The sequence below is a fragment of the Podarcis raffonei genome, chromosome 2, assembly GCF_027172205.1.
Source record: "Podarcis raffonei isolate rPodRaf1 chromosome 2, rPodRaf1.pri, whole genome shotgun sequence".
NCBI classification, from domain to species: domain Eukaryota; kingdom Metazoa; phylum Chordata; class Lepidosauria; order Squamata; family Lacertidae; genus Podarcis; species Podarcis raffonei.
Genome location: NC_070603.1, coordinates 35,535,033 through 35,556,461, shown reverse-complemented (window position 1 = coordinate 35,556,461; position 21,429 = coordinate 35,535,033). Strand labels below are relative to the sequence as shown.

The 21,429-nt window shown below is 44.1% G+C and overlaps 1 protein-coding gene across 6 annotated transcripts in view; it reads right to left on the bottom strand.

The window, feature by feature from the left end:
- LLGL2 (LLGL scribble cell polarity complex component 2) overlaps window positions 1-21,429 on the bottom strand; it is a 69,028-nt gene that overhangs the window by 14,419 nt on the left and 33,180 nt on the right. For all 6 annotated transcript variants that reach the window (XM_053375890.1, XM_053375891.1, XM_053375892.1 and 3 more), the window contains exons 5-15: window positions 19,443-19,561; window positions 18,328-18,486; window positions 16,775-16,937; window positions 15,994-16,126; window positions 15,130-15,184; window positions 14,125-14,279; window positions 8,177-8,394; window positions 6,378-6,445; window positions 4,125-4,278; window positions 3,886-3,990; window positions 1,285-1,577 (exon numbers count right to left, since the gene is read on the bottom strand). In XM_053375890.1, the coding sequence (XP_053231865.1) occupies window positions 1,285-1,577; window positions 3,886-3,990; window positions 4,125-4,278; window positions 6,378-6,445; window positions 8,177-8,394; window positions 14,125-14,279; window positions 15,130-15,184; window positions 15,994-16,126; window positions 16,775-16,937; window positions 18,328-18,486; window positions 19,443-19,561 (1,622 nt within the window). The remainder of the gene's footprint in view (window positions 1-1,284; window positions 1,578-3,885; window positions 3,991-4,124; window positions 4,279-6,377; window positions 6,446-8,176; window positions 8,395-14,124; window positions 14,280-15,129; window positions 15,185-15,993; window positions 16,127-16,774; window positions 16,938-18,327; window positions 18,487-19,442; window positions 19,562-21,429) is intronic.

Here is a 21,429-nt window from a genome sequence, read left to right as displayed (position 1 = left end):
TCGCGGAAGTGTACTGTAACATTTGTGGGGAAAACCTTCTCCCCATAATGATCAGGAGGAAGGGAGGGCTCAGCCTCCCTTTGTCCCCCAAGGCAACAAAAGGGAGAAGAGAAGACCTTTGGACTTCAAGAGAGCACGCCTGCCTGAGCATAATAGTGTTGACTAAGCTGTGGTCAGGAAACAACTTCCTGCTTTGGAGTATAGTAATCCCAGGCCGCCAGGGATGGATCCCAGCATTTTGTGGGGGCTAGGAGGAAGGCAGGGTTCTCTCCAACTCTCCAATTCCTGAATATGTTGGGGGTACCTGCTGCCTACCCACCCCCACACAAGTGGGGCTTTGTAACTTGAGAAAAAAGTCAAGAAAGAGCCATTACGACAGAAGCGTACAACATGACGCATGGTGTCCGCATAGAAAAAGTGGATGAGGATGTTTTTCCTCCCTCTCTCCTATAACACTAGAACTCAAGGACATCCAGAGAAGCTGAACGCCGGAAGATCCAGGACAGACAAAACAACTTCTTAACACAGTGCGTACTTAAAACTATGCAACTTGCTCTGGCAAGAGGCCATGAGGGCCAACAACTTGGATGGCTTTAAAAGAGGATTAGATAAATTCAAGGAGAGGGAAAAGGCTGTCAGTGGCTACTAGCCATGATAGCTCTGCTCTGCCTCTGTCGGCGGCAGTGTGCTTTTGAATGCCACTTTTCAGGAAACTGCAGGCGGAGAGAGTGTCGCTGTGTTCAGCCCTGCTTGCAAGCTTCCCCTGGCATCTGGAGGGCCACTGTGAGAGCTCGCTTAAACGATCAGGAGAAGCTATTGCAGATCTAAGCCTAAGGCTGGGAGGAAAATGCTTTGCCTAAGTAATTTCCTGCCCAAACTTTTTAATCCAGGACTTCCGGTTCACTGGTTGAACCCTTAGCACTATGCCTCACCAGTCTGACAGGAAAACCCTGTTTAAGCACATGGCTTTTGAAAATGGCTGGACGTTCAATGCAAGACTTTCACCTAAACCTTTTATAATAATAATAATAATAATAATAATAATAATAATAATAATAATAATAATAATAATTTATTATTTATACCCCGCCCATCTGGCTGGGCTTCCCCAGCCACTCTGGGCGGCTTCCAACCCTACACTGTGTCAGGAATACAATTTAAACATTATCTACCTCTATCTATCATCTATCATCTATCAATCTATCAATCTATCTATCTATCTATCTATCTATCTATCTATCTATCTATCATCTATCTATCTCAATCAGGAAGTAACCCCCTTACTTGACAAAGACCAGCCGCTTCTGCTGATGATCAAAGAGCCCAAAACCGTGGCTTGTGCCAAAGGCTACGAGTTTCCATTCCGAGTGAAGGGCCAGCGAAGTGACCACAGCTGGCGGCTGACACTGGACCAAGACAAAGGGCTGGAAGCCTGGCTCAAACCGAACAGGCCCATCTTTAGTTTTGAGCCGCTCATGACCTTTCCACCTATAGCCTTCCTGATCCTGGAGGAGGTCCGCCTCTGAATGGTCAACCACCTGCTCTGCTTCTTCATCATTTAGCTCCATTACGAGTACCTGGACGGGGCAGGGTAGGGAAAAGGGAGAAGGTCATTTGGAAGTGTGTTTTGAAACCTTAGCATTGCAAAACCCACAGAGTTTGTGCAAGAATGAAGGCCAGGACAAATTTCCTCCTCTGGGCCTTTACCCTCGAAAGCACTGAGGAATACTTTTGCATTTCACCTATATCCTTCCTCGCTGGTTTTTCAACATCACGTCAGCAGCAAGGGAGTTCAAGCTAACCCAATTCACTTTTTGATTAAGTGTATGAACACCCTCCTGCAGCGTGATGCACTTTGAAGTAAAACAAAAGAAAAGAGGTTGTAGGCTTATGTAATTATGCAACAGAGGCAGTCATTTACCAAGTGGCTCTTGTAGCACACTATGAATCTAAGAAGCATTAGCAGTCTTATTTCAATTTATTTCTACCCCACCTTTTCAGATACTTTCAAGGCAGCTTTTGAAAGTGATAGGCACAACATATAATCAAAAGAAGCAGCAAAACCCAAATACAATGGAATGTAAGGACAACACCACTTTAAAAAACCCAGCAACAACCACCGTTCATGAATATCATATCACTTAACTACTTGGCAAAAATAGTCTTTATGTTTCTGCCCTGCAGCAATGCTAAATCTATCCACTGCTTTCATTTATTTCTGACCTAATGTGGACAAGATTCTCTGCCCACAGCTTTGGCAGGACATTTTGCTTGAGAGACCTGGCAGTTACATGCACAACAGACTGAGTTACCCATTTGGTTCATGATGATCTGCACTCACCCATTCAAAGTCTTTAAAGAGCAGTAGAAGAGTCATAATTCAGAAAGCTACATGCTGCTCCTTTCTCATCACAGGTGGGTTGGGCAAGTTGCTAGCCCTGAGGCAAAGCAGCTCGTTTGGCAATCCAATGTGAACTGACATTTGCGGCCAATGCCCACATGACTCAAGCAGGCGTGTTGTTTTGGTTTTTTGAAAGAGCTGAATGACTCCTACAAGTACAGTGGGAATGTATTCTGAAGAGTGTGTTTCGGATGCCAGGAGCCGGTGTATATTATTATTATTTATTTTGATTTATTACCTGCCCTGACCTTAAGGTTCCTGAACAGGTCGCAGCAATTTAAAAATGCAACATTGAAGGTGATCTGATACAGTTCAAAGTTAAGAAAGCCAAAAAGAAGAGGAATGGGCGCGTCACAGCTGAGAGCCCAAGAGCAAATTGTAACTATCTTCTAACCTGAATTAAGGCTCTTTGAAAAGCTTTGCATTTCACAGGAGAATACATGCATATTTGTCCCCATTCCGCCCCCCCCCCCTTGACATAGATGAACTTCCTTATCCAATTATATGGGGCAGAGCATCTGTGAACCCTGTCTTCCACAGTCTAAACAGCAACAAAGGCTTTCAATAGGCCAGTGGTGTTGAGGCAGGAATTGTCAAAATGTCTTCCATGGAAAGGGCCACTTTATCCCAAATCAGTAATTCAAAACTAAGGATTCTCCTTGGTGCTCTCTGACAGGGAATTAAAGAGCAGAGATAGAAAAAAATTAAGTTGCAAGCTGGAAACTAGCCCAGAAAGTTTGCATTGTCAACACAGTCCACTGACTAGTGGAATGGTTCGCCTAGTATCAACTTAGCAACTTAATCTTCCCTACTTGTTCTGGTATACAGACACTGCCGCATATAAAGTCATATATACACACATTCCTACTATACAGTGGACGCTCGGGTTGTGAACGTGATCTGTGTGGAAGGCATGTTCACAACCTGCAGCGCCGCGCCTGCGCCCATGCAGGTTGCGATTCAGCGCTTCTGTGCATGTGCAAAGCGCGATTTAGTGCTTCTGTGCATGCGCAAGCGCTGCAACCCAGCAGTAACCTGTTCCGGTACTTCCGGGTTTGGCGTGGTGCGCAACCTGAAAACACACAACCTGAAGCGTCCATAACCCGAGGTATGACTGTATATACTACCAGGATCCAGCTGGCCAAAACAACACAATAATTTAGAGAGCGAACAAATTCAAACTGAAAACCCAAAGATGAACAAGCCAGAACAGCTTAACTGGTGATTGGCTGCACAGCTGGCAGTTACAATAGTGTAGATGGTACAAAGAAATTTGCACATGACGGTATCTGAACATGTACAGAATGCTTCCTACACTCCGCAGATCACTAGGATTGGGAGAAAAGTTTATGTAGAACACAGGGCATAACATGCAGGGAAGTTCAAACTCCTGCATTTCCCAACTGATGGGGGCAAAAGATAAAGTAAGGTCTATGTTACTGGATGCAGTGTGCCCCAAAACCTATCCAAGTGCATTTCAGTACCTGCCCTGCTGTTCCTGCCACGGCCAAGTAGCTACTGTATTTGCACAAGAAGATCTTCTGGATCCCAAGTCTGGGGTCATCGCTGTAAGGGTCAAAGGAGCCAACCTAGCAGGGCAGACAGGCAAGAAAGAAAATACCATATCAACACAAAACAAGGTTTTCTGCGGGGCAGCTTCTCTGCTGCTCAGTTCAGCAGGCCTTGGCTTTGGAAGGTTTAAGCTGGGCCACGGACTCCTCACCTTGCGCAGCGGAGGCCATTCGTCCTCCCCCATCTGGTTCAGATTGTCATTGGGATCAGCATCCGTGAGGAACACCCTCACCGTACTCAGCTTATACAGGAGGTTCAGACAAACGCCGGACGCGTTCCAGAATCGTACTGTGCCATCCTCATGCCTGATTGGGGGGGGGGGAGAGAAATGAAGGGGGCAAGCAGATTACACCAGCAGCACGGCTTACTTTCCAGGTAAGTGAACACACTGAACATTTGCCACATGAGCCACTGAAATCCTTTTGGGCTAATTGTTTAAATACAGATAGCCCAGGCGGCTACAAAACTTTCGTCCTTCGTGATCCCCTTTCTACGCTGACTTGACTGCTGGAGAACTGATGCACACCAAAGGGGATTCTGGTGGGGTGAATAGCCAACTCACACATGCAGAACCTCACTGCGGCCCAGTACAAAGGAAAACTATATACCCAGATGTCTGCACATTGCAAGGAAATGTCTGCAATGGTGGGCAAAGGGTCTTTCGGGGAAGCTTGCCTGCCACTGCTTCCAAGCCCACCAGGGAAGCCTAGACTTTTAGAAGATACCCAAAGGCAGCCCTGTTTAGAGAACTTTTTAATTTTTGATGTTTTATCGTGCTTTTAATATTCTATTTGGGAGCCGCCAGAGTGGCTGGGGAAACCCAGCCATATGAGTGGGGTATGTATGTATGTATGTATGTATGTATGTATAAATAAATAAATATTATTGTTATTCTTATTATTATTACTACTACAACTACTACTACTAACTACTGGACTTTCCTGAAGTTCCTGACTTTTTTGAAGACTACCACCCAAGGCAGTTAACTGCTCTCCATATATGTTTCCACACAAACTTAAGCTATTAATATTTTTGTCAGGCTGAAAGAGCTTTAGTTCCTTGTGGCTATCGCTCTAAAAAGGCTCTTGTTAGGTCCAGCTTAGTGAAGTCAACTTAAGGAACATAAATTGCAGTGAGCATTTAATATAAATCTTGACAGGAATAATCTGATGGGCGTACACAGAAATGCGTTCGCAGCAGCCAAATTAGATCCATGTTGTCTCCCATCAGTGGCCAGTCGACAGCAAGGACCACTCCATCAGCTCAGCTGGGACCAGCTGCCATTTGGGCTCCTCCCCTCTCCTCAAGCAATCTCCTGTGGTGACCTTTCGGCCTGGTCATTCTTTAACAGTTTTAAACGGCTGGCACCTGACCTGGCTTTCCCCCCTCCTCCTACCATTTCCCTATCAGGTGCATCAACTGGGGTGGGGGGCGAAGACACCTCGGCTCCCTCAGTATTTGTTTTAAGGGGAACAGGCCCCCTCGATCTTGAGGTGGCCCTGCACACAATGTCCGACGACTTGTGTGTCGAAGTTCCAGTGGCTGGCTCCTCCAGAGCACTCTGTCTCCTCCATCAATTTGCGGGGCAACCTGGCACCTCTCTTCTCTATTGTATCATGCCTCTTACATCCTCAGCCATTATTCCAAAACTGTAAAACCACGTTAACTTGCGGGGTGGTATACAAAGTGTTAAATAAGTAACACAGAACATTATGCTGCAGCACTTGAGGCACCAAGCTTGCTTGGGTGAATCAACGTGAATTCTCCCCCTGCATCACTGCTGCTTGAAATACACCAAGCGACATTCCAGAAATTAGCTTGTATCCCACTGGGTTTTACGAAGACTGGTGACGGGCTCTTACGTTCAATCCTCTCTCCACAACATCAGTACATTCGGTTCTCAGGGACACTGAGTATTCTAGCTCCTGTATGCTAATGTTATCCTTTTAGCATGGCTGGCAGGATGCCTGGGCCATTAATTGGGAGAATCTTATCAGGGATCTTGACAGGAAACCTCTTTCGTCCTTGCAGGAGTATTAAGGATACATATATTTTAAATTCCAGATGAAAAGCAACAACGAAGCCCTATTTAGCGTACAGAGAAAGACTTATGGAGGGGCAAAACGAAACAATTGTTCCATCCCATCCACTTGATGTGAGACTTTTTATACACATCTACGCACACAAACAGGTAATTGTTTTGGAACTTTCTGCCTTCAGAAGAGTTCATTACCATTGAAGTGTTAAATACCCAAGTTCAAAATGGTAATCACTTTAATGGCTGTTGCACAAATGATGATCTTCACATGCTGTATTGGACTGACTAAGCAGAGGTGGAAACAAAACGTGAGGTCAGAAGCTCCAGAATGGTAACCAGAGGGAAAACGTCTGTTTTCATACCTACCCAGTAAGCAGCAAGTCTCTCTGAGGAGGATCTGGAGCCTTGCTGGTGCCTCCATTAATTGGCCATTGCTAGGAAAACAGAAATTGGGACAGAATGGATGCAAAGTTGGAAGTACATAAGCAATGAAGACACAGAGGGAGCAGGAAAGCATTGAACACCAAATCTATGCAGATTAAGCTTTGTTTGGATTAAGGCATACATTCTTAAGGTTTTACTAGCCAATTTCCTTATGCTAAGGTTTAACATAAGATGGGGAGGAATCCATTAACCTACATTTTTTTTCTGTAAGCAGCTGCTGCTGCAGAAAGCTTGTAAATATTTGCAAACTGTAACTATTGGGGCTTTCTGAAACCGAACCCACAGCAACTACAACTTTGTCAGGGTGCAGAATATTGTCTTCAAGTGTTCTGATCTCTCAGCAGTGTACAAAACGTGTAAAATTTGCTTGTCTGCATCTAGATGTGAGCTCAGAGCCAGAGTCCTTTGCAACAGAGGGAACCAGAAATCTAGATTAGGGTGGGGTGCACAGAAGCTGCCTTAAAACAGAGGTCAGAAGATTGGTTCTTCTAGCTGCACTGTCTGGCAGTGGCTCTCAGGGTTTCGGAGAAGAGATGCCCAAGACTGAACCTAGGAACTTCTGCATGCAAAAACAGATCCTCAGACCCTGAGCCACAAAAACCCCCAAATTAAAGTTATTAAATTTCTGAATTCTGTGACAAGTTGCGCAGGCAAACTAACAATATAATTCAGCATGTTTTCTTGTGCAGTACATTGCATCTTTCCTGCCCACCTAGCAGTTTGGAAGCACGTCAAAGTGCAAGTAGATAAATAGGTACCGCTCCGGTGGGAAGGTAAACAGCGTTTCTGTGTGCTGCTCTGGTTCGCCAGAAGCGGCTTAGTCATGCTGGCCACATGACCCGGAAGCCGTACGCCGGCTCCCTCGGCCAATAAAGCGAGATGAGTGCCGCAACCCCAGAGTCGGCCACAACTGGACCTAATGGTCAGGGGTCCCTTTACCTTTAACATTGCATCCTACACGTGTTTAACACTTCAGCAATTTCAACCATATGCTGTTGAAGGCCGCTGATTGCAATCCCGCAAATTAAAAGCAAGCAAAGCAGAGAGCTTTTTGTGGTGCGTTTTCCTAGCACGAAAAGAGCATTTAAGCTCTCTGTCTTGCTTGGGAAGCAAGGCCCTCTCCACGCACCAGGTCTGAGATGCCCCTGTGCAAGATGTCATGGGAACTTGGAAAGACCTGCAAGATCTCACTGGAGCACCCCAGGACCTCTAGAGTCAGTGAACATAGAAGGCCTTGCTCCCCAAGGAAGGCAGAGACCTTAAAAAATGCATTATTCCTAGAGTGCCCCAGGACAAGAGCGCCAGTGTGGTGTAATGGTTAGCGTGCTGAGCTGGGACCTGGGAGATCAGGTTCAAATTCCCACTCAGTCATGAAAGCTCACCGGGTGACCTTAGGCTAGTCTCTCACAGCCTAACTTATCTCACAGGGTTCGTTACAAAGATAATAGGGGAGAAGAGCCACATTTGCCAATCTGATCTTCTTGGAGGGATAAGCAGGATATAAATGCAATAAATGAGATAAGCAAACAGATTTGGGTCTGGGGTCCATAATTATCTTTGAGTACTCAGGCTGGAATGCAAGATTACATTGCTGAAACGGCATCATCCTTTGCTTGTGCCTTCTATCTCTCAAGTGGGACTTCAGATGCAGTGTGAAATCCAGTATTAATATGAAAGGGACTCGTTCATTCTGTTCCAACGTTCATGCATGCAAGCCATACCATATTAGAGAACTGGGAGTTCTGTTTACTCCCGGCACTGATGATCCTTTCCCATAACTTGAGAGGGATGTTGGAGACATGGTGGGAACATGTGATGGCTGAACAGTGAAGAGATGCCAGGTACGGGGGTTGGACCGATGGCCAGCCTGGAGACATCAAGTCTATGACTACTAGCTCTTCCTCTGCTAGCACCACCATGGCAGATGGGTCATCAAATTCTGCAGGAAAAGGAATCAATAAATAGCCATCATTTCACTGGGGGAGAGGCAGCAGGGAGAAAATGATCGTGAAGTACTTTCATCATTGGACACAAATAAGCAGCATGGTTTATCTAGGCTTGGGGCTGAGCAATATTAGTTACATTATGGATCTTGAAATAATCACACAATTCCTCCCCTTCTCTACCCTTGTCTCTATTTTCATCCTTCTTCCATGGGTCTAGTTTAGACCACACATTCCCTGGAAAAGAAACCAGCCAGACCTGCCCCTGGCAAAGAAGAAAATATAGAGATGGTACTATATACATTTTATTTATTGAATTTCTATCTTTTCCTTTCTCCCAATGGAGGCAAATAACCAGGCAGCAAAAGAATACAATTTTAAAAAAAGAAAGAAGACACGTATGTAAAGCATTTTAAACGGATTAAGAACATATAAAATAAAATCTTTTCAAAAGCACATTATGCCTGTGGTTTCGTCAATTGCACTGTCTCCCCCATTTGTTCCAGGGCTCAAGTCAAAGTGTTGATTTCAGCCTTCAAAGCCCTTCACCAGAACAATTTGCTTTCATGTGCGGCCACATGAAGCGGGAAACAGACTGCTCTGCTCAGTGGTTCACTCCAATTGCAGAATACTCTCTTCAAGGGAGCAAAGGTGGACTTTGGTCTTTCAATTTTCAGTGGTGCATTGTGAGACCAAAATTCGGTGTCCCTACCTTTCGCCTTCCATTCTGCGCATGCACTGCATCATAGTTATAGCGCCCCCCTCAGCTTGGTGCCCAGTGCGAGGGAATCAACCGCACTGCCCTAAATCTGGCTCTGAAGGGAGGCCCAACTAGAGCTTAATCTGGTGTCATTTAGGCAGTAGGCAAAAATATTTTATTTTCCCAGTCAAAAAAGTAGTTTCAAAAGCTTTACACAAAGTAGAGCCATTGAATTTCATTAACTTAGGCATGTTTTATTAATTCCAGTGGGTTTTACTATGTGCCAAACTTAGCTGATGGGCTCCCCACCCTGCAATCATCTTTGCTTTGTTTTTAAGCTGCTTTGAATTTTTGTTTTTACTCCCGCTTCCTTTATGCTGCTCTTTTATATTACGGTGTTTTCATGTCTGCTTTCATCTTTGCTGTATTGAAATGTTCACTTTGAAAGCTGCCTGGAAGCCCGCTGAAGGGCAGGGTATAAATTCTTCAAAAACAACAACAACAAAGTGCACGTCTGTGAAGCACAAGTTTTATTTTTCTGCCCAATCCAAGTTCCTGTGGTGCAATCGCCGACACCCCTAATAGGCCATTTATGTGCTTTATCCAAGATTATCTATGGAGTAAAAAATGTCACGTGAAATGACCGAGAACTGGAAATCAAGGACCCGATGCAAGCTGGTGGGCTATGTGACTCTTTTCATCTGCCATCCTTTAACGGGTAAAAGACAGGCTGCATTGTGCATGCTCAGCAGTGACCCAGTTAGTTGTATGTTAGACCATTTCTAGGAACTTAGGCCAATCCCAGCAAAGTAAGCTGCTTAAAATGTAGCAGCGTTGCTGGTTCTGAGAGCGGTTGATCCGTTTGAGAACAAGAAGAATTTCATTACAAACGGAAAGCCGCTTCTGCAGCCGGCTCCAGAAACTCATCACTGCTCTGCTTTTGGAAAGCAAAATGCACAATGTGTCACAGAATCACATGTCGTATTGTTTTCTGTTATAAATGAACTTGGCAAAAGGTGGCTCCTCCAACATGGAGATGCACAGCAGCTTTGCAACAAAAAGAAGAAGTCACGGTGCATTTTAAACTAATTGAAGTATTACAGTAATTTAAAATGGATAGAGGCAATTCGGCAAGCGCTTGTCTGCACTGAGTTAATGCATACTGTTGGGTGTGTTGTGCTTCCAGAAGGCTGTTCCTTGAAACAAAACAAAAAGCCCCCTCCTAAATGTCTCTTTAATAATAATAATCATAATAATTTATTATTTATACCCCGCCCATCTGGCTGGGTTTCCCCAGCCACTCTGGGTGGCTCCCAACAGAATACTAAAAACATGATAAAACATCAAACATTAAAAAACTTCCCTAAACAACTTCCCTTTATGTTTTATCATTTCAGTATTTGCCATTTTAAAACCGATGTAGGTTTTAAGGGAGTAGGACTGCATGGTTTAAACTTAAAGCAACTAATATCTTCTGATAAGACTTTAAAAAAATGGTCCCAATTACCTCACAGCAGATTATATACATTAACAGGGGTATGAACCACTATGTTAAGAAAAGCACATAGGACAGAATGCCTCTTTTGATGTATGCACCTATATTGCAGAGCAGTCACAGTCCAACACAAGATTGAAATGTGTTGCTTATACTCATAAGCAAATTTAGCCAATCAATGAACAGGCACCACTCATGTGGGTAACTGTCTAAAACTGCAATCCTACACACACTTACTTAGGAAGCAGGCACCGCTGAAAACAGCAGGACTTGCTTCTGTGTAAACATACAAATGACTCTCTAATCAGGAGAGAGCCTTTGTAAAGAGCTGAACACCATGCTCCTTTTAAAGAAAGGTTCTTCAGCATCTGTTGCCACTGACAATTTCTATACTGCCCATAGATACTGCGATCCATCATATAGGGCTGGAATATGTGAATAATCAAATAATATGGGGATGCCAGGTATACTAATCAAGTGTCTCTTTATTTATTATACATGCTAGCCTTTTGTTTTCTATGGAACATTAAACTATGGGGGTTTGTGGGAGGGCAGAATCCAACTAATTTGTTCTTTCAGCAGAAGGATTTCCACTTGCACAAAGGAACTTCCCCTTCCTCCATGTGCATCTCACACCCGCTGCAAATCTGCTCTGGAGGGAAACCCATAACAGATTTAGGGGGTCCATGGGGGGACGGTGTTCCACTATGTAAGCAGAAACCCTTGTGCTGACAGAACGAATTAGTTGGATACTGCCCACAGTTTTCACATTTCAGCATAAGGTAAAGGTACCCCTGACCATTAGGTCCAGTCGCGGACAACTCTGGACAGCTTTATTGGCTGAGTGAGCCGGCGTACTGCTTCTGGGTCATGTGGCCAGCATGACTAAGCCGCTTCTGGCGAACCAGAGCAGCGCATGGAAACGCCGTTTACCTTCCCGCCGGAGTGGTACCTATTTATCTACTTGCACTTTGACGTGCTTTCGAACTGCTAGGGAGGGATAAAAGCTTAAGACAACTTATTTGGAACCCCCTATCTGCAAAAATTTCCAAGCACCAAGTTATTTGAAAGTTAACGTTGCTAGCAAAGTCATCTTTGCTGAGCATAGTTGATCGTGTATCCTTTCATTGGAAGTTGCCAAGTAGTAGCATTAAGCAATCTCAAAGGGTCGTTTCTAATGGTGCATTTAGTACCGAGGCAGAGACAGCAGGCATACATTGTACTCCAGCTATAGTAGCAAACCAATTGCAAAAAAAGACTGCTTTCTGCCCTTCCAGCCCCACTTACTGGAAAAGATAGAAGCCCTGCTCTTGTGTTATGAAGAGGACAGGAAAAGCAGCCATTTACACAAAACTGACACGATACAAAGCGTTTCTGTCCTCCACCTCTCCAGTTACATAATGCATTGTAAGAAGTCGTCCCAAATGATCAGCTCTGAAAGCATCTTGCCCACAGCACGGACACTCGGTAAGTGAAAGAATAGCTTCCCAACACCACCAGAGCCATTACATAAGCATTACACATTAACCTAAGTGGATTTGGTGCACAATGAGTGGCCCACTCTCACACTCTGTTGAGCGAAGGAAGGAGCATGTGAGGTGAGCCAAGGCAGATTCCCATTAGGCTTAAGCGGTCAGTTACAGGGAAGCTGGCCAACCACAGGAACCTCAGATGACTGAATGACTTCCTGGGCTAAGCCTGCAGCAGTTGTAGCACTTCCTTCTTCAGTTCCTGTATGCCCTGTTGCACACGTGGCCTGTGTGAACAGCTGTGCAACAACGTTGGGAGACAATCGCTCAGACCCAAAATGCTGAGGAACTCCACCTAACACCACTCCTCTTGCCCAGAAGCAATCTTAGGCTTGCCAATCAGAAGGTCGGTGGTTCAAATCCCCATGACGGGGTGAGCTCCCGTTGCTCTGTCCCGGCGGCTGCCAACCTAGCAGTTCGAAAGCACACCAGTGCAAGTAGATAAACAGGTACCGCTGCGGCAGGAAGGTAAAATAGTGTCCTTTCACCTTAAAAGTCTGCTTTCATGGACAAGGAGAACTGGGCTGACTTCCTTCTCACTAATAGCCATGTGTTTGTAAAACTAAATGAGTCATATGCCTACAGTGATGCAGTTTCAGCATGTGGAAAACTTACCTGTTTACTGAAGTGTTTGCTATGGATGCCAGCCGTTTGTCCCAATCTGTTTAGTTAAGCTTTGTGCTGACTTTTAATGCCGCTGGATTCTATTGTTTAATGGATTTTACAGTAAACCACACTGAGCACTTTTCATAACAGTGTATAAATAATTTCAAGAAATTGATACACGTCTCGGAGAGTAGTTAAGGGCAGCACTGCGGATGCAATCTATGAAGAATCTCTAGTGTAATAGTGGGTAATCTGTGGTCCTCTAGATGTCGCTGGACTTCCAACTTATACGGAATATTATGGTGCTGGTTGGAATTTAGACTTAGTGTTGCTGTGTTTATAATGGATATATGGTTTTACACCTGTTTTATATTCCTGCTTAAATTATACTGTATGCTGTGTTGTTAGCCAAGAGGTATAAAAACTCTTAAACAAATAAGCTGCATTCTGCATGGCTTATGGTCAGTGATGATGCGGGTTGTAGTTCAGTAATATCTACCGTACTTTTCGCTCTATACGACACACTTTTCCCCCTCCAAAAATGAAGGGGAAATGTGTGTGCGTCCTATGGAGCGAATGCAGGCTTTCGCTGAAGCCTGGAGATTGAGAGGGGTCGGTGCGCACCGACCCCTCTCGCTCTCCAGGCTTCAGGAAGCTATCCGCAAGCCTTGGGAGCTCGGCGGGAGTGCCCGCCGGGCTCCCCAGGCTTGCGGATAGCAGCCTGCATCCTGAAGCCTGGGGTGCGCTGAGCTCCCAAGGCTTGCGGATAGCAGCCTCCCAACCCGACCTGGTTTGGAGGCTGGCGGTGGGGAAAGCAGCGCTCCCCACCCCCCGCCAGCCCCAAAGAGCAGGCCGAAAGGAACCCGAAGCCTCCGGAACTCCCGCTGGGCTCCGGAGGCTTCGGGTGAACGCACCTTGAACGCACAGAACGCACCTTGACTTAGAGGAGGAGAACAAGAATCTTCCCCCCCCCCCTGTTCTCACCCTCCTATGGTCTGGTGCGTCCAATAGAGCGAAAAATACGGTACTTGATCTAGCACTATGAAACAGCATCCTACCCCCATGAAAGATTTCCAATGGTCATTTTCACAGCTGAAAGCTGCAATTGCTATCAAGGTTCTCTATATTTCTATCAAAATGCTTTACATTTTTAGCTCCCAAAAGATGGAGCCTATAAATACAAAACATCATCCGTTTACTAGTTTACCAAAAAATAAAATACTGTAAAACAAAAAAATCCAACACACAACTAGTATTCCACAATGATCACCCAAATCTGGGTGCTAATAACAACACATTGGGTATTTCAACTCCAAGCAGCACCCAGAATCTGAACCCTCAAAGTAAAATGTAGTTCCAACTAAAGCTCCCCGAGAAATCAAAAACCGCCACATACCTGCAAGTGGATCTGCGTTGGCAATAACAAAGAAGTCTATCACTCGCGATGTAAAGTCAAAGGCAGTTTGCTGATTGCCATAAATGACAGAAATGCTATGCCTGTCACCGTAGCTGGCCCGTGGCATCCCTCCTTGAAATATAATGTAAGGAAGCCTTAGAGAAAAAGAAAATGTAACAGATATACAATTTAGGTACCTTCCTCCAACTTAAAAGCATTTCATGCTACAAGCTAACCAAACCACTGCAGAGACAGAATAATTATCTCTTGTGGCAAAATGCACCCCCCTGAATCTTTAGAATTTCTCTTAAGTCTCTAGCAATCAGAGAAGCACAAATTTGCTCCTTTAAAGTCCTAAGTGGCCTGGGCACAGGATCTCAAGGCCAGCTTTCACTACCCATCACTTAACATTGTCAAGCACCTTTCTCTGTGTGCCCCCTTCCCTCTTTCGAAAAGTCAAAACTGTGGTCACCAGAGTGAGGGCCTTCTCCATGGTGGCACCCAAACTATGGAAGAGTCTCCTTCAGCAGGATCACTTAGAACCAGATACATCATTTTTTAGATGTTTCAAGAAGTCCACCTGTTCTCTCATAATATTTAATATTACTGTGTTTGCTTTTTAGCTGTTTTTATTTGCTGCTTTTATCTCCTTTTTAATTATATTGCTATAGATATAGATTGTTATTGTTTTAGGATTATTTGTTTGTAAGCCACCTAGGAAGGAATTCATGGTAAAATGTAAGACATAAATCCTATTTTTTTTATATTAAAAAAAAACTATGACAGTATTATTTCTGAGTGGATTGAAAAGAGCAGGCAATTTCTAACTGCCCTTCCATTATGTGGATCAGCTTTCAGTGTTCAGATTATAAAGAGAGGACTTTTGCTGACACCTCAGTCAGCTGCAGAATTTCTAGCAAGCAGCAGCTCAGCTCTTGTTACTAAAAGGTCACTCTAGAATCTTAGGAGAATGGGCAGCATTGTAATATCTGCCAAAGTACCTACCCGTTCTTTGTTGTTTGCCAGTAAATCTTGGAGATGGCCTTGCAAGGAAAAGGACCTAGAAGGGCAGATTTTTAAAGAAGATGCCATGTTTTAAATAAATGCTTATTTTATTATATTGTTGTCAATTTATTATTTCTTTAAGCACCACAAAGCAATTTCACAATGCAATAAACAAATATAAAAACAACTGCACATATAAAACCATTTCAAATCCAAGACAATTATTTTAGTCAAAAATCCACACGACTGAAAGTAGCTGGAGAATCTTTTAGTTTTATCATTTAACCTGACACGGCATGGCAGCACGCCCCTAATTTTACCATATGAAGGAGAAAGCGCTCATTACATAACTTTGCCCTGACAACCTCGTCTTGCTATCCACACAGACAGCGCAATCAGAAGCACCATGAATACCCGTGTAATGAAGGTTGCTTTATGAACCAAACACTAGAGAAACTACTTGTACTAAAACCAGACCAGTCACTCATTAAAGACACCCCTAACAGTAGAAAGCCAACTATTTCCCACTGGTTCCTGCATTCCAAAATCTGGAAAGCCACCATCACTTTAGCAAGACTTTGGTCCTCAGATGCTATCACCCAACCAGGGCACTGCTCCAATTCAGTGGAGCTCTAATTAAGGCCTACACAAAATATATTTTGTGATGTATGCATTTTGGCAGGCCACAATATAACAATTCTCTTGTTTTTGCTGCCTCAGGCAGGCACAATTCAGACATTTGAGCCTCAAGCGGGCAGCATTCAGCTTTGTGGGTCCCGTGTTGTAAAGACTTGCTGCTCTGAACACACGTCAAATCATGTACAGTTCCAAAGGCATGCACTGCGAGCCCCCGCCCATACTGACCATAAGGCACTTTGCTTTCCAGGGGTTCTGGCTGCCTGTCATCACTTGAGACAGGCCACTGGGCATAACTCCCATCATAATGGCAGCTGATGATCTGGCGGCCGTTCCTCTGCCAGAAGAGGTTTTCCAGTTGCTAGGGAGAAACAGCAAACAAAAGTTCAAAGGTCTCATCACCACTGCAGTCCAATTCAGAAGAAACACCCCACCAAGAACTGTGTGTCTTCTGCTAGTCACAGAATTCAGCCACCTGACCATCACGAGGACGGGACTGCATGCAAGTCTCGGAGAATGGAAATAAGTTTCTTAGCCCTCATGGTTACGAGGGAACAAATGAAAAACCTGCACTTACAGTACCCTACTGAAGGGTCAGAAACTAAAAGGTGGCCTCTGGCAAGCCTGACTTAAAGCTTATTCCAAATACAGAACTGGATTTGCAGAGGGGCGGTATGTGCGGTTTATACACAGTTATGGATGCAATCTTATTCTGAGGACTGAAGATCTGTAGCCCAGGGACTAACTTCATGTGTGCCAGCTCAGAGTGACTTTGTGTAAATGAACTGCAAGGTTAAGCATCCACCTCCTGGGTTTGTCTCTTCCACATCAGCATTAAAAAATGGTTCCAGGATTCCATTACAACATGCTACATAGAATACATAATTAATTGCTCAAGTGGGCTTTCCTGTTCTATTTTCCTATACGGAATTCTCCCTGCACCTTGCTGTATATTCCAGGAATGAAAGCTTTCCTGGCTGCGACTCACAGCCCCAGAAGGTATTAGTACCTGATTGCCAAGGAAATGGTGTGTCGCTTTGTTATTTATTAAGTCCCAGAGGACAATGAGGCCCTTGCTGTAGCCAATCAAGATCTGATTGGGGTTCTGGGGATGTTCCCGTAAGGCTTCCACCAATTCAAGGGACCTTCTGTTGAGGTACTCCTCTGGCACACTGCAAAGAAATGCAGGGAGAAAGGTTATGAACTATTATGAATGCCAATGAAGCCACCAATATATGGAAGGATAGAAAGGAAACAGTTGGAAATTCTCCACCTTTGCACTATCGTGTCAGGGATCAATTTGGGCATCCTGGAAAATAGCCAGGCTAAAACCACCTGCTTGAAGCTTCATAGCCTCCATCCTAACTATGCTGCCCTGACATCTATATCTGCCACTGCAGCCCAGTGGCATTCTGATAATTTGTTTTTTATTCCATTTATTAACTGCTTCCCATAAAAGATCTTGATGCCATTTCCCACCAGCTCCTTGCTCCTTGTGATTCTCCCTTAGAAGCACCGAAATCTCCAGTCGATGAAATTGTTTCCCATGTCCTGAGTCACTGTTGTTACAATTAAATAATTCTATTCACTCTGCTTTTTTTTCTTAAGCGATGGAAGTGTCAATTTGACTTATACTGACAACGTTGCTGTAGCTCAACCTGGTATTTTCCTGACAGTGTCAGACTCCAGACTCCCAACAGCCTTAGCAAGTATTGCCAACGGTCAGAGATTATGGGAGTTGCAGCCTGCAACATCTGGACAGCACTAGGTTGGTGAAGGGTACCACAGTTATTATGAAGTATTTAAAAGGTAGTCACAACTAATGTACAGTGGTACCTTGGTTTTCGAACATAATCCATTCCGGAAGCCAGTCCGAGTTCTGAAATGTTTGAAAACTGAAAACTCAATACGGAAGCCTCAGTACGGAAAACTCAATACGGAAGTCGCATGACATGTTCAACTTCCAAGGCCATGTTCGAAAACCGAAGTATTTACTTCTGGGTTTACAGCGTTCGAGTTCTGAAACGTTCGTCAACGGAGACATTCGAAAACCAAGGTACCACTGTATTTAAGTTATTAAAGGGTGAAAGCTGAATCCTGAAAATAAAAACAAGCTTCTGAACCTTACTTGGACTTTTACACTCCCCTCCTGCCACCACAGTCACACCGGGAAATTTTTTAAAATGCCCCCAAACCACCGGGGGGCAGGGCTGAGTACAGTTCCTGGTTACCTGTGAAGCTCAGTCTGCCAGGACAGAGAGACCTGCTCATCCACACCAACAAACCAGCATAGAACACTGGAATTAAGAAGCTGCCGTGTAACCAGAACGACATGCAAGTCCCAGGAACAAGAAAGAGTTTGAGTCAGACCATGTAGGCAGGGACTTGAATACATTTCCAGAGCAACCACAGAGGTGGCACCAATACTACTACTTCATGTTAATATGTTAATATAACCAGTGTTCAAAGGTCTTGCAGGCTTTTTACCCTCATCGTAACGCATGCGTAACACAACACCCCGAAATCATCCCTAGATAGCGCAACTCCAGCGTCTCATTTTACCGTTGCAGCACAACATCTGGACTGATGGTCCGGTCTTCTAGCACTCTGAAGGATGGGATCTCCACCACAAAGACATTGCCACTCTCGGTGCCAAGATAAAGAAGTTCCTGCGACGAGTGTGCGAGGATTGCTGTTACCTGGGTAGCACTTGGAGGGGAACTGTAAGTGGAGGGGAAAAGAGATACTGGTAAATTACAGCTGGGTGAAATTAGTTGCCCAGGCAGCTTGTATAAACTGTAATACAAAGCAGTTGATCCAACAGCTGTGTGTAAAGGGTTCGGAAATCATTATTCATTACCAGATATTTAAGTATAAATTCTCATCCCACAATTCTCAGTTGCCGGGGGGGGGAGGACATATGATACAAAAGGGGCTAATGCATAACATTAATGTGGGAACAGAAACTTGCTAGTAAGCTGTCCTACAACTCTACAGGAACAAACGATTGAAGCCAGGTGTGTCCAAAGTCCATTTCGGGGGTCCAATCCGGCCCACCGGTTGGTTTAATCCGGCCCCTGTGGCAGTTTATTTCCTGGGGTAAAATCCTAAAAGAAGCTCAACAACTTTGGTCGGCCCTCACGGCCCTTCACTTCATCAAATCTGGCTCTCTTTGAAAAAAGTTTGGACACCACTGATTTAAGCAATCAATAGAATATTTTAAGCAGGGTTTAAAGACAAAACAAATGAACAGGATATGTACTAAACATTTTATAAGTGCACACTCAAACTTTAAGCTAGTGAATCACTTGGCGCAAAAAAATCTGCAGCAATCCCCCCCCCCCCAAAATTCAAACTGTGGCTTGCTCAAAGATGTATGGAAGAACTCAGCTCCATTAAGTCAGAGCAAAGTACAAGTCTACACTCCTAATCCCTGCACAACATGAAGGTTGGCGAATATTACTTCTGAATAAACCCTTAGTTTGTAGAAAGTCATGTAACACACATGCACACAACCTTTCTTCCAAATTTAGAAATGAGAAACAGGCTTTCCAGAGCGCACAGAACTAGTAAAAAAGCAGGCATTTGCTTAAACAATAAAAACAAAACAAAAAGCTGTGTCTATCAGAACGCATCTCCTGGCCCACTTCTGATGGAGAAAGAAGTATCCCAGTTACCCAGGAGGCCCTCGGAGTGTGAAATGTCTTTCTTCCTGCAGCTCAGACATATTGCTGTGGGTCTGTTTCAGGGTCCATAAATGCAGGCTGTTATCATCTAGCAATGTCAACAAGCGGCACTGAAAATTAGACACACAAAAGAAGGAATGAGCAAGCATCTGAGTAGTACAGAGTGCAGCAACGTTTCAAGAGGCACATTATTCAGCAGTTGTGTTTATTAAGCCACAGTACATGACCAATCAAGAATGAAGTTTTAGCCATCAGAAGAGTTTGTACTACTGTCGTCCTATTAATGTGAAGGTAAGCTATTTGGTAGAAATAAACACATCTGACAAAGTGAGCATGAGACCACAAAACTGATGCTACAGAGCTCCGGTGGTTTTTTGCTTCAAGAGACTAACATGGCTCTCCTGCGGAAAAAAAATCAATAGAAACAGGTAGCCCATTTCAGCACGGGACCAGGAGATATTAAACTCCTATATAGGGTAAGGTCCTTATGGAGGGAAACTCTATGGTAAGACAGCACCTTGCAAGCAAAGCTAAATCAAAACGTCAAAACAATCTTCAATATTTTCGCAGTTTGGATTCTAATGTCAAAATCAGATCCAGCCATTTGACATACAGGTTTCAGGTTTTTATGTAACTTTGTAAATTATCTTATGCTGGTAAGTTATATGCTTAGATTGTTGTATGCTTAAATATTGTTTAAATAAAATTATTTAAAATATTACTTCAGAACCCTGTGTGACATCATATTGCAACTGGTATCTGCTTTTGTACATTCAAGAGGATGTTTTTAACTGAATGTTGGATGCTACTGCAAAATCAGTTTCAGATGCTGATATTGTGAATTCCCTCTCAACATCCAGCACATATTTGATGTGAGAATTTGAAGAGGAAAACTGACGAGAAGGACAGGGGAGGTGGCTAATTTCAGCTCCAGTAAATATCAGAATCATACAAATCAAATGAACCTGAATATACCTAATTGCTTATTCTAGTTGAGAATGAGTCTCTTTGTAATGCAGTATGTCATCAGCAATTGGCCTGTTCCACCTTCTCCAATCAGGATCTTTATGCCTTCATCTGTGCTGATTCCCTATTCTTGGAAATACCACCTCCATCTCTTATATTTAAGTCACTCCTTTAGCACCTCTCCAACTCCACTTTAGTAAAGGCTTTCCTGAGCCACAATACAATCAGCCACTACTTTCCATGACTCACACACACCTTGACTGCTATTTAAATCAACCTCCTGTTCCCCAGAGCAAACTCCAGGCAGTGGCAAGGCTGGGTACCTGCCAGGGCCCCAAGACCATCATCACTCCTTTGCACAGAGTAAAGAAGCAGTTTGGGAATTCTGTGTTTGCATGTCTTGCTTCTCTTAGGTCAGGGAGAGGGAGTACTGAGGATGCTGTGCTTGAAGAGCACCAAAACCTTTCAGTTGGTCCTGCCCTTTCTTTCTGTTTTGTTCACTTAGCACAGAGTCAAGTGCTCTATGTAGAGACCCGGTCATTTCTGTGCTCTTTTGTCATGTTAAAATTCTGCACTTCCAGAGAAGTACCTGTTCAACTGTCAGCTTTGCTGGGCTAATAATTTGAACTCCTTGTAGCTCTGAGTGAAAAACACATCCCCACCCTGTTTAGGAGCGAGTGGCTCCTATTCTGTGACTCTCTTTCTCACCTTGCATTCTTTTCACCTGACTTCATCCTAAAGGAGTGGTGCCCAAGAATATTTGTTACAAGCCCAACCCTGGCCAATATTTAAGTATTTAAAACCAAGCACTGTCTGCTGAAGCTACACCTAGTACAGCAGGTAACAGTTCCCATGAGTATTCTGAGTTATTGCTCATTCCAAATGTTCTCTCTTTATGCGATTCCACTAAGGCATGAAGATCAGCCCAGGCTTGGCAAATGAGAAAGGCAGCATGCTAAAATAAAAATGCTCACAAACACAGAATTCTTCCCTCCCAATCTTAGAAGCAAAA